This window comes from Brachyhypopomus gauderio, chromosome 10 (genome assembly GCF_052324685.1).
Source record: "Brachyhypopomus gauderio isolate BG-103 chromosome 10, BGAUD_0.2, whole genome shotgun sequence".
NCBI lineage: Eukaryota > Metazoa > Chordata > Actinopteri > Gymnotiformes > Hypopomidae > Brachyhypopomus > Brachyhypopomus gauderio.
The window spans coordinates 13166730-13179776 of NC_135220.1; the positions used below are offsets into that span (position 1 = coordinate 13166730).

At 48.8% G+C, this 13047-nt stretch overlaps 2 protein-coding genes across 2 annotated transcripts in view; one reads left to right on the forward strand and one right to left on the reverse strand.

Annotated features, from left to right (window-relative positions):
• The window catches only part of galt (galactose-1-phosphate uridylyltransferase), a 54311-nt gene extending 43783 nt beyond the window's left edge, over nucleotides 1-10528 (reverse strand). The window contains 7 exon segments of the mRNA XM_077019601.1: nucleotides 2317-2373; nucleotides 3916-4045; nucleotides 6615-6663; nucleotides 6953-7028; nucleotides 9525-9694; nucleotides 10059-10301; nucleotides 10455-10528. Coding sequence (XP_076875716.1) covers nucleotides 2317-2373; nucleotides 3916-4045; nucleotides 6615-6663; nucleotides 6953-7028; nucleotides 9525-9694; nucleotides 10059-10095 — 519 coding nt within the window. The 5' untranslated portion in view covers nucleotides 10096-10301; nucleotides 10455-10528.
• A 93-nt stretch (nucleotides 10529-10621) lies between these two features.
• On the forward strand, nucleotides 10622-12999 carry sigmar1 (sigma non-opioid intracellular receptor 1). The gene is given in 6 exon segments (XM_077019604.1): nucleotides 10622-10888; nucleotides 11354-11554; nucleotides 12145-12159; nucleotides 12162-12236; nucleotides 12406-12476; nucleotides 12478-12999. Coding segments are annotated over 6 exon segments (666 nt in total). The 5' UTR covers nucleotides 10622-10743; the 3' UTR covers nucleotides 12637-12999.
• Nucleotides 13000-13047: the final 48 nt, after the last annotated feature.

Below are 13047 nucleotides of genomic sequence, written 5' to 3' on the forward strand. Positions count from 1 at the left end.
TCTCCACGCAAACCTCAGAGAAGGTAAAAGTCTGGGTGCATATGATAAGGAGGGAGAGGAGAAGAAGCGAGAGATATCGGCGGCTGCATCGACACAGCTGTGGTACTGTAGCGCTCCTGACAAAACTCATCCTCTCCCTCCTCCCTCTGTCTCTCCCTCCCTCCAACACCTCCACCTGTGTGCCCCTCCTCCTCCAACACCTCCACCTGTGTGCCCCTCCTCCTCCAACACCTCCACCTGTGTGCTCCTCCTCCTCCAACACCTCCACCTGTGTGCCCCTCCTCCTCCAACACCTCCACCTGTGTGCTCCTTCTCCTCCAACACCTCCACCTGTGTGCTCCTCCTGGTGATCTTCTCCTGACCTGGCAGAGCCAGCGTCCTGCACGGAGAGTGTGGACGGCCGAGGGGCCCGGTGCCGCCAGCTCTCCGCGGGGGGGCATGGGGGGGGCACGTGAAGGAAGATTTGTCAGCCTATATTTAGCTCAGCCCATTGATAGAAACGGCGGCTCCCAGGAATCAAAAGCTGTCAGGCTTGGCATGAGCTTAATCTGGCCTGTGAACAACAGACTCGGAGCGTCGAGGAGGCAGGCGAGGGCTGACTGGCGTGCAGAGAAACTGTCACGGCGAGTTCATGATGTATAGATAAAGTGTTGCCAGGGAAACTGCATGGAAGAAGACAGTAAGGAGACTATTAGGGCTAAGGAGGTGCAGGCGTTTGATGGCACACTGTGTGTATGAAAGGAACAGGGGTGGAGCCGCATCGCCTTTGTTTTAGTGTGCACAAAGGTGTCATATTAATGTACCGAGAAAGTCTCAAAATCGTGACGACTTCCCAGATCATTGTAGTTTGAACTTTAAGCTGACACCTGTGCTGAACATGTACTGGCTGCATAATCACTTATATTTGGGCTTGGAAAAAAGTAATTGCCTTCCTTTAGTTTTTACACTTAAACACACACACACACGCACACACACACACCAAACTAGCAAGGTTTTCTAGACATTCTCTAGAATTAAGATCTCAAGTAAGACACTGAAAACCTCAGTTAACAGAATCCAAAATGATTCGGTTAACAACTCCAAAATGAGTCTCGTTCCATATCTAGACAGACATCCCAACAAACCAGTCCACTAACCAGTCTGAACTGACGTAGCTCAATGACAGTCAATGACATACTACAACAGCATTACCAGTACAAGTTCCCGTAGCCTGCTTTCCCACAGAGGGGTATTTGAATGGAAAAACAAGAACAGGTGGCTGCTAAGATTCCTTTCACAGTTCATTTGCCCAACTTGAGGTCCTCTACTGCCCCCTAGTGGTTGTGTTGAGAAGCTCGGCCCAACACGTATCCCATGATGGCTAGTGAGGTGGGGAGCCAGCGGGCACGCTCGACTGGCCCCACCGTCACGCTGCTATGACGACAGCCCACCTGCACCTGGAGACAAGGGGGGACGAGACAGACAGCCGAGCGGGGACAGGAGAGGACAAGACAGCAGCGGTGAGGCGAGAGATGAAGATGTCGCTATCGTGCACCGGCCGTGTTGAGCTCCGTCAGGTGCAGCGAGGCACCGGCTCCACCCGCTTCCTCACGGGCCCTTGGCCCAGTGACCCAAGAACACACACATATATATACACACACACGCGCGCACCACCTCCTCTGTGCAGTTGAAACCCAGACTTGGGAGAAGTTCACCGGACGACAGAATAGAGGAAGTTACAGGGGTGCGCTCACACACACACACACACACACACACACACACACACACACACACACACACACACACACACACACACACACACACTTTCAGGGGTGTGTGCTGCCGGAACATTTTCATCCTCTAATTGGAGTCCACAGAGCAGTTAAGCAGCCGTCTGCACGTGCAACGTCTGCATTGGTGCCGTCTGCACGATGAGCCTCGTCTCATTGGCTCTCTGTGTGCTAGGGCGACAGCTAGAGCCCCATTAAAAGATGCAATTCCAGATGGCGACATCTTAATCCACAGAAAGAAATAGGGCAGTCATGGCCTGGTGGTTAGGGAACTGGTCTTGTGACCGGAGGATCGTGGGTTCGATTCCCAGACCTGAGGCCATGACTGAGGTGCCCCTGAGCAAGGCCCTTAACCCTCAATTGCTCACTTGTATAAAAATGAGATAAAAATGTAAGTCGCTCTGGATAAGGGCGTCTGCCAAATGCCATAAATGTAAATGTAAATGTAAAGAAAGAAAGGAAGAAAGAAACCCCACGGCAAACCTGAGCGAGGCAGAAAGCACGAGTGCCAACGGGCCGAAGACGACGGCCTGGCGCAGCGCCGTACCTGACAGTGGGGGTGAGGGTTGGAGCAGCCCATCATAGCACCTCGATTCTCAAAGATCTGAAAGGTGAGAGAGAGAGAGAGAGAGAGAGAGAGAGAGAGAGAGAGAGAGAGAGAGAGAGAGAGAGAAGGAAAGGAAACTAATGAGCAGTTGAAGAGTAGATCTACAATGTACTGTTATAAGCAAACAAAATGTATGTACAGCTACAAGCAGACTGCAACTATAAACTTGCACTATTCAAGCACAAGCCAGGTCTGGACACACCAGTCCCAGCCTACACACGCACGCACGCACAGGTCAAAGGGCAGTGGTGTGCGCAGGGCCGTAGAAGAGGAAGTCTCCTGTCGGGAGGAGTTTTAAAACTTCCCCAATCCTCCCTCAGGGGCAATATGAAAGGATTTGCACAGGATCTGCCCTTGTCCCCTCTGCTTGATAAATATTGACTTGTCTAAAGTCGTTGTTCGTCAGGGTCTGTAAATCAGGGGCGTGGGGGGGTAACCACACGCTCTGATGCCTTTAGCAGAGAGCAGATAACCACCCAGCCTTATCTGAAGGGCTACGAGAGCTCTCCAGTAGACAAACATCACAAGAGTCCTGGAGGGGAGCTCTCCAGAGGTGAGAGGCACACGGCTCGGTTCTCCACGACTGGGCCGTGTTAAAGTCCGCTCTGACATACAGGCAGGCTGACCTTTAACAAGTTTGCTAACTACTCTTGAAGCCTGAAAAAAGTCCTTCACTGGAAGCTGAAAGTGTTTCTTAATGCTGCCTCTGATGCCGCACTGGCCTTTGCTATGAACCCAGTGCGCTATCCAATTGTCCAGAGCAGTCAGTAATAAAACACAACACAACACAACACAACACAACACAACACAACACACACACACACACACACACACACACACACACACACACCACTCAAGTAAAGGAGTAAAACGTGTCCTTTGTTCTTGCCACGCAACCTTTCACAAAGCTGTTTTCACAAGCTGACAAACCCTTGGTTTGTCATCGAGACCTCATCAGCCATTTTAGACCTTAACGGTCTGTGTGTTTGCGCTGGAGCTCCTGCTCCATCTGACACGGTAAATCAGCGCCGGCCCGGACGCTTACGAGCGCCGACAGGCTCGGAGGTGCGTGGCCGCGCGGCTTTGGACGCTCCGATGTGCCGAGGGTGGCCGGAGGAACACACAGCGCTGTTTCGCATTGATTAAGCCCGAGACGCCCTCACCGAGGAAGCGATCTCCCAACTGATCCAATTAGCCAAGACGTGGAACGCTGGCATGGGAGCCAAAGCTAACGGTGTCCCGGCACAGACTGGATGCTTTAAAACATGGAACGTTACACAAGAGGGAGACGGGGAATATTCCCCGTCCGGCTATGAGGGAACGTCTTGTGATGCAAATGCATCACGGCAACTCCCAGTGTGTTGAGACGTCACTGGGTTAAAGCAGAGCTGATGTAACGTGTGCGACATTTCTGTTTGTTTTGCACAAGGAGCTAGTGGAGCGCAGGCCAGCATGTGAAAAAGCCGCTCGTAGACCAGCTGCTGTGACCCAGATCGGCAGAAAACTGATTCTACTTCAGCCCTCTTCAGAATGTCTTACCTGCACCCATGGGTAGGTGGAGCCTAGCTCCTCTATCAACTCCGCCCACTTGTCGATCACCTTGCGGATCTCCCCCAGTTGCATTAAGGGAAGGGTGATGTCGGACCAGGGGTGAAAGCACATGACCTTACTGAGAGAAAACAAGCATTAGACAAATCACATGCCTTTAAATGTAACATCAAAACTCAAGATCCAATTTGACCCTTCTTCCAAAAAACTAAAGAATCATTTTGTTTTCCCTTAGTTCAAAGTAACCCGTTTCCTATGACCTCTGAATAATAATAATAATAAAGGGCAACCTCTCATCGCGCCCGCTAGTGCCTCGATTCATCGCGCCCGCTAGTGCCCCGATTCCTCACGCCCGCTAGTGCCCCGATTCCTCACGCCCGCTAGTGCCCCGATTCCTCACGCCCGCTAGTGCCCCGATTCCTCACGCCCGCTAGTGCCCCGATTCCTCACGCCCGCTAGTGTCCCGATTCCTCACGCCCGCTAGTGTCCCGATTCCTCACGCCCGCTAGTGTCCCGATTCCTCACGCCCCCTAGTGCCCCGATTCCTCACGCCCCCTAGTGCCCCGATTCCTCACGCCCGCTAGTGCCCCGATTCCTCACGCCCGCTAGTGCCCCGATTCCTCACGCCCGCTAGTGTCCCGATTCCTCACGCCCGCTAGTGTCCCGATTCCTCACGCCCGCTAGTGTCCCGATTCCTCACGCCCGCTAGTGCCCCGATTCCTCACGCCCGCTAGTGCCCCGATTCCTCACGCCCGCTAGTGCCCCGATTCATCACACCCGCTAGTGCCCCGATTCATCACGCCCGCTAGTGCCCCGATTCCTCACGCCCGCTAGTGCCCCGATTCCTCACGCCCGCTAGTGCCCCGATTCATCACACCCACTAGTGCCCCGATTCCTCACGCCCGCTAGTGTCCCGATTCCTCACGCCCGCTAGTGTCCCGATTCCTCACGCCCCCTAGTGCCCCGATTCCTCACGCCCGCTAGTGCCCCGATTCATCACGCCCACTAGTGCCCCCATTCATCACACCCGCTAGTGCCCCGATCCATCACACCCCCTAGTGCTCGCGGCAGAGGGGGTCCGAATACGACACGGACCACGGACTTCCCAGCAGCCCCTCAGCCAGACGGACCACATGCCCAGCTTCAAAGGGCACACAGCAGCCAAAGCGGGCCGACACCCCCCACAATGTGTCCGATCTCCCCTTTCAGTCCTCATCTGGGGCTGGCAGGCTTAGCAGTCCACTGCGCACGAAGCGTTCGGTAACGAGGCTCGAGCAGAACAACATAAGCTGCCCGTGTGAGAGAGGAAGACTCGTGTGAGGGAGGAAGACTCGTGTGAGGGAGGAAGACTCCAGGGAAGGTCACAGGAGACCTTCCTACACTAGCCTTTGCTGAGGCAGGACCACTAATTGGCTTCCTACACTCATACACACACAAACACACCCACGCACATACGCATGACTGCTTCAGACGGGGTCGCTGGAGTCTGGGTGCTTTAATGGAGTTTTCACTTTCAAACCAGTGTAGAGAAGGGGGAAGCAATGGAAGATACAGAAGATATGACAACACTGCTGGCTGACCATATTACTTTAAATCATACAGAAAGTTTAACTTTGACTGTTTTATGTTAGTAAAGAGTCATAGGGTCATAATTGATCACAAATCACCACAATGAATAGAGCCAACAGCTCAACACACTGGAATTTCATCAGTTACACACTCATTTGATGACAGCACCACCTAGTGTTCCTAGTGTACCTGTGTCAGCTAGCACTTCACTGAAATGTTTTGCTCGTTATCACTCCTGACATTAAAAAAACAAGTCAAGTTTTTGCTGCCCATTCAGTGTTAATCATTTCAGTCTGGCAACACACCCTGGTTTTAGTTAGCCAAATGAGCAGCATACCCAGGTCTCATGATAATGCACAACCAGCAGCGCTAAAAGTGAACTGATCTACAGGGACCTTTGGCAGCCTGAACAGCCCAAACGAGGCATGTTCCACCTCATTAAGGAACTACACCAGGCCTGGTAGAAACAATGACCCAGCATCCCCGCCACCTATTGATTTAACATCAATTTGCCACAAGTTTGAATACAAAATCATTGGGCATTGCCCTTTCTCCTCGAACAGCACTCTCTCTGGAGAGGACACAAAGCATTAGTGTTCCAACACTGGACACTAATAAGCTAAGGGCAAGCATTTCCTCTGACTGCGTAGCCGGGACTCAAATGTACAGTGCTGAGAAAATGTGTGGGGCTTCCATTTACTCCAAGCAAAATAGCCTTCATTTACAATTAATCTGACAGGAAAGGAGGAGAACTAGTCTCTTATTTTTCCACAGTTACAACAGTGGCCTTTATTGTGTGCACCCTCCAAAAATACATCCAATCTAGTGTATCGTTTTTGTTTCTGCTGCTCCCGATATGTTCGAATGAACAACACACCGCTTCCTGAACAGCTCAAGAGTGTGTCCTGTAGATCCATGATTGTGTTTGTTCATCGTTCAGTCACAATGCACACAGACAAACCCTATTGTGAAAGTGTAATGGACAGTGAGCTCAGGGTGCAGGAGGCACAGCAGAACACGTGTGTGTGGTGTGAACAGGGCAAAATGTTGCACATTTGGTGCAAATAATAGGGAAAATAATAGACCTTTGGGTGTTCTACAGAAAGGAAACATTTTCTCACCAAATCCCTCTTGCCGCTTTGGTCTGGAACAGAGGGTGATGATCAGACCCTACAACACACAAGGAACACATGATCTTTGGAAAACAGTCTTTTCATAGACCAAATTGGGAGCAAAGAAGTACCAGATGTCCTTCTCAGCCTGTTAGCCTGACCAACATAAATACAGTGTTCACCTCTTAACCAAGATATCTGTCAATTATGAATGCTCAGAGATTTCTCAGATGTGACCCTCAGGCCTGTGACCCTCATGACGACGAACTTTGTCTTGAATGTCCAGGAAGCTTTTCCTGGGTGGGTAGCAAGGTGAACAGACCCTGTTTGAGACCTGCTGATCTTACCAGGGTCTGGAGCGTCTGGTTGCAGTGCAGGGAAGTCATTATCAAAGAGGAAAGTGCTGTCATACTCTGGATTCACCTGAAACAACAGGGGAACAAACAATGTGAAGACTGCAGTTGAAATTCCCTTCACCTGTCAGTCACTTCCAGTGCTAACTTTTGGATTTGAGTAGATCATCACAAGAAATGTTAGGCCAACTTATTTCAGGTAATAATGAATGAAATTTAAAATGTGATTGTAGGGTACTAAATAAAATAATAAAAGTATGAATATAATAAAAAGTCAACTCCATTGATTAGTTATTAAATAACTGTGCTGGGGAAGAGAGTCTATGAAGGAGATTTGTCACACTTAGGAGCTCATAAAAAAAACTGCAGTAATTATTCAAAGCCGCACAAATGATCGTTTCTTTTGCTTAGTCACAGAGGTATTACCTGAGACTTCACAAAAGGAAAGCACAGAAACAGCAGACCCAATACTCATGAGTACATTGTGTGGCGATCAGGGACATGCTGAAAGCTGCTCAAGAAACACAATTTTAAAGCTACTCAGCATCATCATGGATTCAGAGGACAATAGAGAGAAATGGTCAATAAAGTTTAGAATAAAATGCACCTCAATCGAAGCAACAACCCTGCGTCAGTCTTCTAGAGATAATAACTTGGCTCAAATCAATGTATAATACAACATTAAAGAAGCTAATGTGGCCAATTCTTCAGCACAGGGTGTTGAAAGTTTGCACAAAATGTTCCAATATTTACACAAAACACACACACACACACACTAGTTGCAATAAATGTTTGCAGCCCCCTGATTCAGCAGGGCACAACGTGACGTCAGGGCTCACGCCCATTCTGGGATATAACGAGAGAGAGGTGAGGGGCAATAAGGAGAGAGAGCGAGGTGAGGGGCAATAAGGAGAGAGAGCGAGGTGAGGGGCAATAAGGAGAGAGAGCGAGGTGAGGGGCAATAAGGAGAGAGAGCGAGGTGAGGGGTAATAGAGAGGTGAGGGGTAATAAGGAGAGAGGTGAGGGGCAATAAGGAGAGAGAGCGAGGTGAGGGGCAATAAGGAGAGAGAGAGGTGAGGGGCAATAAGGAGAGAGAGCGAGGCGAGGGGTAATAAGGAGAGAGAGAGAGAGGCGAGGGGTAATAAGGAGAGAGAGAGAGAGGCGAGGGGTAATAAGGAGAGAGAGAGAGAGGCGAGGGGTAATAAGGAGAGAGAGAGAGGCGAGGGGTAATAAGGAGAGAGAGAGAGAGGCGAGGGGTAATAAGGAGAGAGAGAGGCGAGGGGTAATAAGGAGAGAGAGGTGAGGGATAATAAGGAGAGAGAGGTGAGGAGTAATAAAGAGAGAGAGAGAGAGGTGAGGGGTAATAAGGAGAGAGAGAGAGGTGAGGGGTAATAAGGAGAGAGGTGAGGGGTAATAAGGAGAGAGGTGAGGGGTAATAAGGAGAGAGGTGAGGGGTAATAAGGAGAGAGGTGAGGGGCAATAAGGAGAGAGGTGAGGGGCAATAAGGAGAGAGAGCGAGGCGAGGGGTAATAAGGAGAGAGAGAGAGGTGAGGGGTAATAAGGAGAGAGAGAGAGGTGAGGGGTAATAAGGAGAGAGAGAGAGGTGAGGGGTAATAAGGAGAGAGAGAGAGAGGCGAGGGGTAATAAGGAGAGAGAGAGGCGAGGGGTAATAAGGAGAGAGAGAGGCGAGGGGTAATAAGGAGAGAGAGAGGCGAGGGGTAATAAGGAGAGAGAGGCGAGGGGTAATAAGGAGAGAGAGAGGCGAGGGGTAATAAGGAGAGAGAGAGGCGAGGGGTAATAAGGAGAGAGAGAGGTGAGGGGTAATAAGGAGAGAGAGAGGTGAGGGGTAATAAGGAGAGAGAGGTGAGGGGTAATAAGGAGAGAGAGGTGAGGGGTAATAAGGGGAGAGAGAGGCGAGGGGTAATAAGGAGAGAGAGAGGTGAGGAGTGAAGGGGTAAACGAGAGAGGTGAGGGGTAATAAGGAGAGAGAGAGGTGAGGAGTGAAGGGGTAAACGAGAGAGGTGAGGGGTAATAAGGAGAGAGAGAGGTGAGGGGTGAAGGGGTAAACAAGAGAGGTGAGGGATAATAAGGAGAGAGAGGTGAGGGGTAAACGGGTAAACGAGAGGGGTGAAGGGTAATAAGGAGAGAGAGGTGAGGGGTAATAAGGAGAGAGAGGTGAGGGGTAAACGGGTAAACGAGAGAGGTGAGGGGTAATAAGGAGAGAGAGAGGTGAGGGGTAATAAGGAGAGAGAGGTGAGGGATAATAAGGAGAGAGAGGTGAGGAGTAATAAAGAGAGAGAGAGGTGAGGGGTGAAGGGGTAAACGAGAGAGGTGAGGGGTAATAAGGAGAGAGAGAGGTGAGGGGTGAAGGGGTAAACGAGAGAGGTGAGGGGTAATAAGGAGAGAGAGAGGTGAGGGGTGAAGGGGTAATAAGGAGAGAGAGGTGAGGGGTAAACGAGAGGGGTGAAGGGTAATAAGGAGAGAGAGGTGAGGGGTAAACGGGTAAACGAGAGAGGTGAGGGGTAATAAGGAGTGACAGAGGCGAAGGGTCATAAGGAGCGTTCACCTCCCCATTGGCCCGGGCGCTTCCAGGACAGAGCGGGTTGTGTGGGTCATGCCGCGGGATGTTGTCTTCGGCCGGTTTTTCCACCTGTCCTTTCCATGGACGCTTCATCCGATGGGCTGAGACCAGAACCCAGGAGTCACGCAGGGGGTTGTACCTCAGGTGCTGGTGCTCTAATCACACAAGTGCATCAACAGGTCAAGGTCTAAAACTCTCCACAATTTTATATATGACACTCGTCAAATGTAGCTGACTTTCTTTGGAAATTCAAATGATACCCATGTGTGAGAAGGTCACAACTACGACAGTAACGGAGGGTCCAAACGCAGAAGTTTGATCACGGGACAAATCACGAGTTAGCAGCGTGACACAAAAGGACAAAATCCGGATATTCTTGCGCAAGCTGCGAACCTCTTGAATAGAAAATATATCGCCAACGGGAGAGTAAAAGAAATGACCCCGTGTCAACAAAATCCTCCCGACAGAAGGTCGTGCATCATGAGTCAGGGGTCATGAAGCTCTCAGGTTGTCACTCACCCCTGGGGTCAAACTGGAGTCTGATGCCAGTGTCCATGGTGCACTAAGGACTCCTCCAAAAGTAGATTAAAGCGAGCAGTGCACGTTTAATGGAGGTGAAGAAGATGACGCCCAAAGACTTTTAAACTCTTTTAGATGTGCTTAGAGAGCGCAGCAGACACGGGTCGTCTAGACACATGTCATGTCTTATCTGTGCAGGTGGAGTCCTCCAGTCTTTGGGAAGTTTCTTGTTTTTCCTGTAGGCTTTAGTGAACACCCGTTTGCGTTAGAATAGCGCAAAACAAACGAATTAAACGTTACTTCTCGATTCAACATAAGTATCATAAGGTGAAATAAGAGAAAGCGGAAACTAAAAAGTACGAAAGTGGGAGTCTATCCGTGTTTTTGACGTTTTACCTGTTCCAAAAGGTAAGATGATTTTTTATGATACACTTAATTATTTGCGTCTTTATGTGCGGCGTTGATGTGCGTAATTGCGCACTCCTCCTTAGTAGACATATTTGCGATATTTCATTGGTCGAAAGCAACTTAGGCTGACTGATGATTGGTCAAAACGCACGACAGGGTTGACGTCACGTCAGGCGGTTAGCTAGCTAGCTAACGTTCATCAACCGTTATGTCCGGCGGAACGAGAGTGTGTCGGGTGTTTTTAAACGCTTAAAACGCCGTCGTGCTCCCGATCACCATGTCAGTAACCACAAAATTGTTAAAACTGGTGGTGGCGGTTGGCGTGCTGGTCTTGGTGGCCCAGTATTTGCGCTACTGGATGGCTAATAAGCGACATGTCTTCACGAAAGAGGAGGTGGCCAGAGTGGCCAAACAGTACGCGGGTGAGTTCAGGAGGGAGCTATGTTTGGGGGTTTTTGATGAATTTTATCAATTTAAATTAAAACGGTGTGTGCTGTTAAAATTAAAAGGTTAGGTAGGTTAGTCTGGATAGCTTAGCAAGCCTGTCTAGCAAGATCTGTTCTGTCTGAAATGGAGAATATCCAGTATGGACCATATTCAGTACACACATCTGGGAGCCAGTCAGACGGGCACGTTACTTTCTTAGTGTTAATGTTTGTAGGGCAGTTCAAAGTTCAGTTTAAAGTTGCTTTGTTATCCGTTTTGAAAATAATTGTATTTTTCTCTCCCTTTTTACATATAAACTAAGATTTACACAGTATGTTATTGTCAGTGACTTTCTAATAAGCCTATTTAAGTTGGACCTCCACACAGAACAGGTGTGGTGTGTGTGTGTGTGTGTGTGTGTGTGTGTGTGTGTGTGTGTGTGTGTGTGTGTGTGTGTGTAGGTCAGGATCATGAACAAGCCTTCTCTAAAGTAGTGGTGGAGCTGAGGAAGCGGTACCCGGGACACATTCTGCCCGACGAGGACCTGCAGTGGGTGTTTGTGAATGCGGGTGGGTGGATGGGTGCCATGTGCCTGCTCCATTCCTCTCTCACAGAGTACGTGCTGCTCTTTGGGACAGCGGTCGACACAAGTGGACACTCAGGTGACTTAAAGTTGCATTTTTGTGCAGAAAGCCATCTAAGAAATTAATTGGGCCATTTATTTGAGCTGTAAGTGTTTATTTGCATTTAGAATCAATGTAGAGTACTAATAAGTTATACAATTAAAACTGAAGCTAAAACATTCAGCTTTGTCAAGTTTACCATGGGACTTGTTTTCTGTGTAGAGCACATATATACTTACTGCCCTGATCAAAGTCATGTACTGCTACCCTGCCGCAATTTATGTTGTCTGTTGTACTGTCGATTTGTGTTGCACCATGGTTGCGGAGGAACGAAATTTAATCACACTGTGTACCTGTACTCAGATGTAATGACAATAAAAAGCCACTTGACTTGTATATAGTACTATAGATCAAGAAACTCACACTGGACTTGGCTTTACCTTCGCCTCTGTGTAGTATCATGTCTGCATGCAAGTGGCTTGGGATGCTGTTTCATACGAATACATTGTCTGGCAAAACTCGTACCTTTTATGTCATTAATGCATATGTAGTATTGAAACAGTGTTCCTAGCTTTAAGAATAATCTCCATTTTGAAAGAGATGTACTTGCTTTTTGATGTCTTCTTCAGGGCGGTATTGGGCAGAATATCAGACACAGTCATTTCTGGAACCTTTAGGCAATGGAAGGAAGGAACAACTAAAAGTGAGACTTACTACCCAGGTATGACTTTAATGATATACTTTTTCATAGGTCAATGAGCAAATGGCATACTGCATCCCTTGGCTACCACAATAGTGTGATCATCAGCCTTATAGGATGCAAAGCTTTCAAGAACAACATGTTTGTGTGTGTTTCTGTGTGTGCGCGTTTGGACATGTGATTTTGAAAGGTGACACAATTGTGCACGCTGTGGGAGAAGCTACCTCAGTGCAGTGGAGTGCAGGGACCTGGATGGTAGAGTTATGGCAGAGGATTCATTCCATCCACGCTGGGCTTTGCTCTGGCCGACACGGTCTTCAGCACACAGGATTTCATTACACTGTACTACACTGTGCGTGTGTACATCAAGGGGATGCTACTGGAGGCCAACACCTTCCTGACTGAAGCTGGATTCTTCTGACGACCCTGGTATTCTCTAGTGACATCTTGTATTTCCCAAGTGCGGCATGCTGTCTTGCAACACACTGACATGGCTGTGGTGGTGTCTTTTAGATGGACAGTTGAAAACTGAAAACTGCCGCTTGTGAACTGCACTTTTACAAAGCTGTCAACCTGATGATACAATGCCACTGGACTCTAAAAACCTGCTGACAAATGGACTGTTTAATGTATAACGGTTTCATGTGTTAGGCCCTTGTGTCAGCGCCTTCAGCTGTTGAATATTACAAGTTTTATATCAATTGTTCCTTCAAGTTCCCTGGGAAATACTTACTGTTGAACAAATACTAATTGTTCTTCAGAATAAAAATAATGTAAAAAAGCTTGTACTGTTCAGCGTTACTCGTTCATTTCTTGTGAAAAAATACCTGAT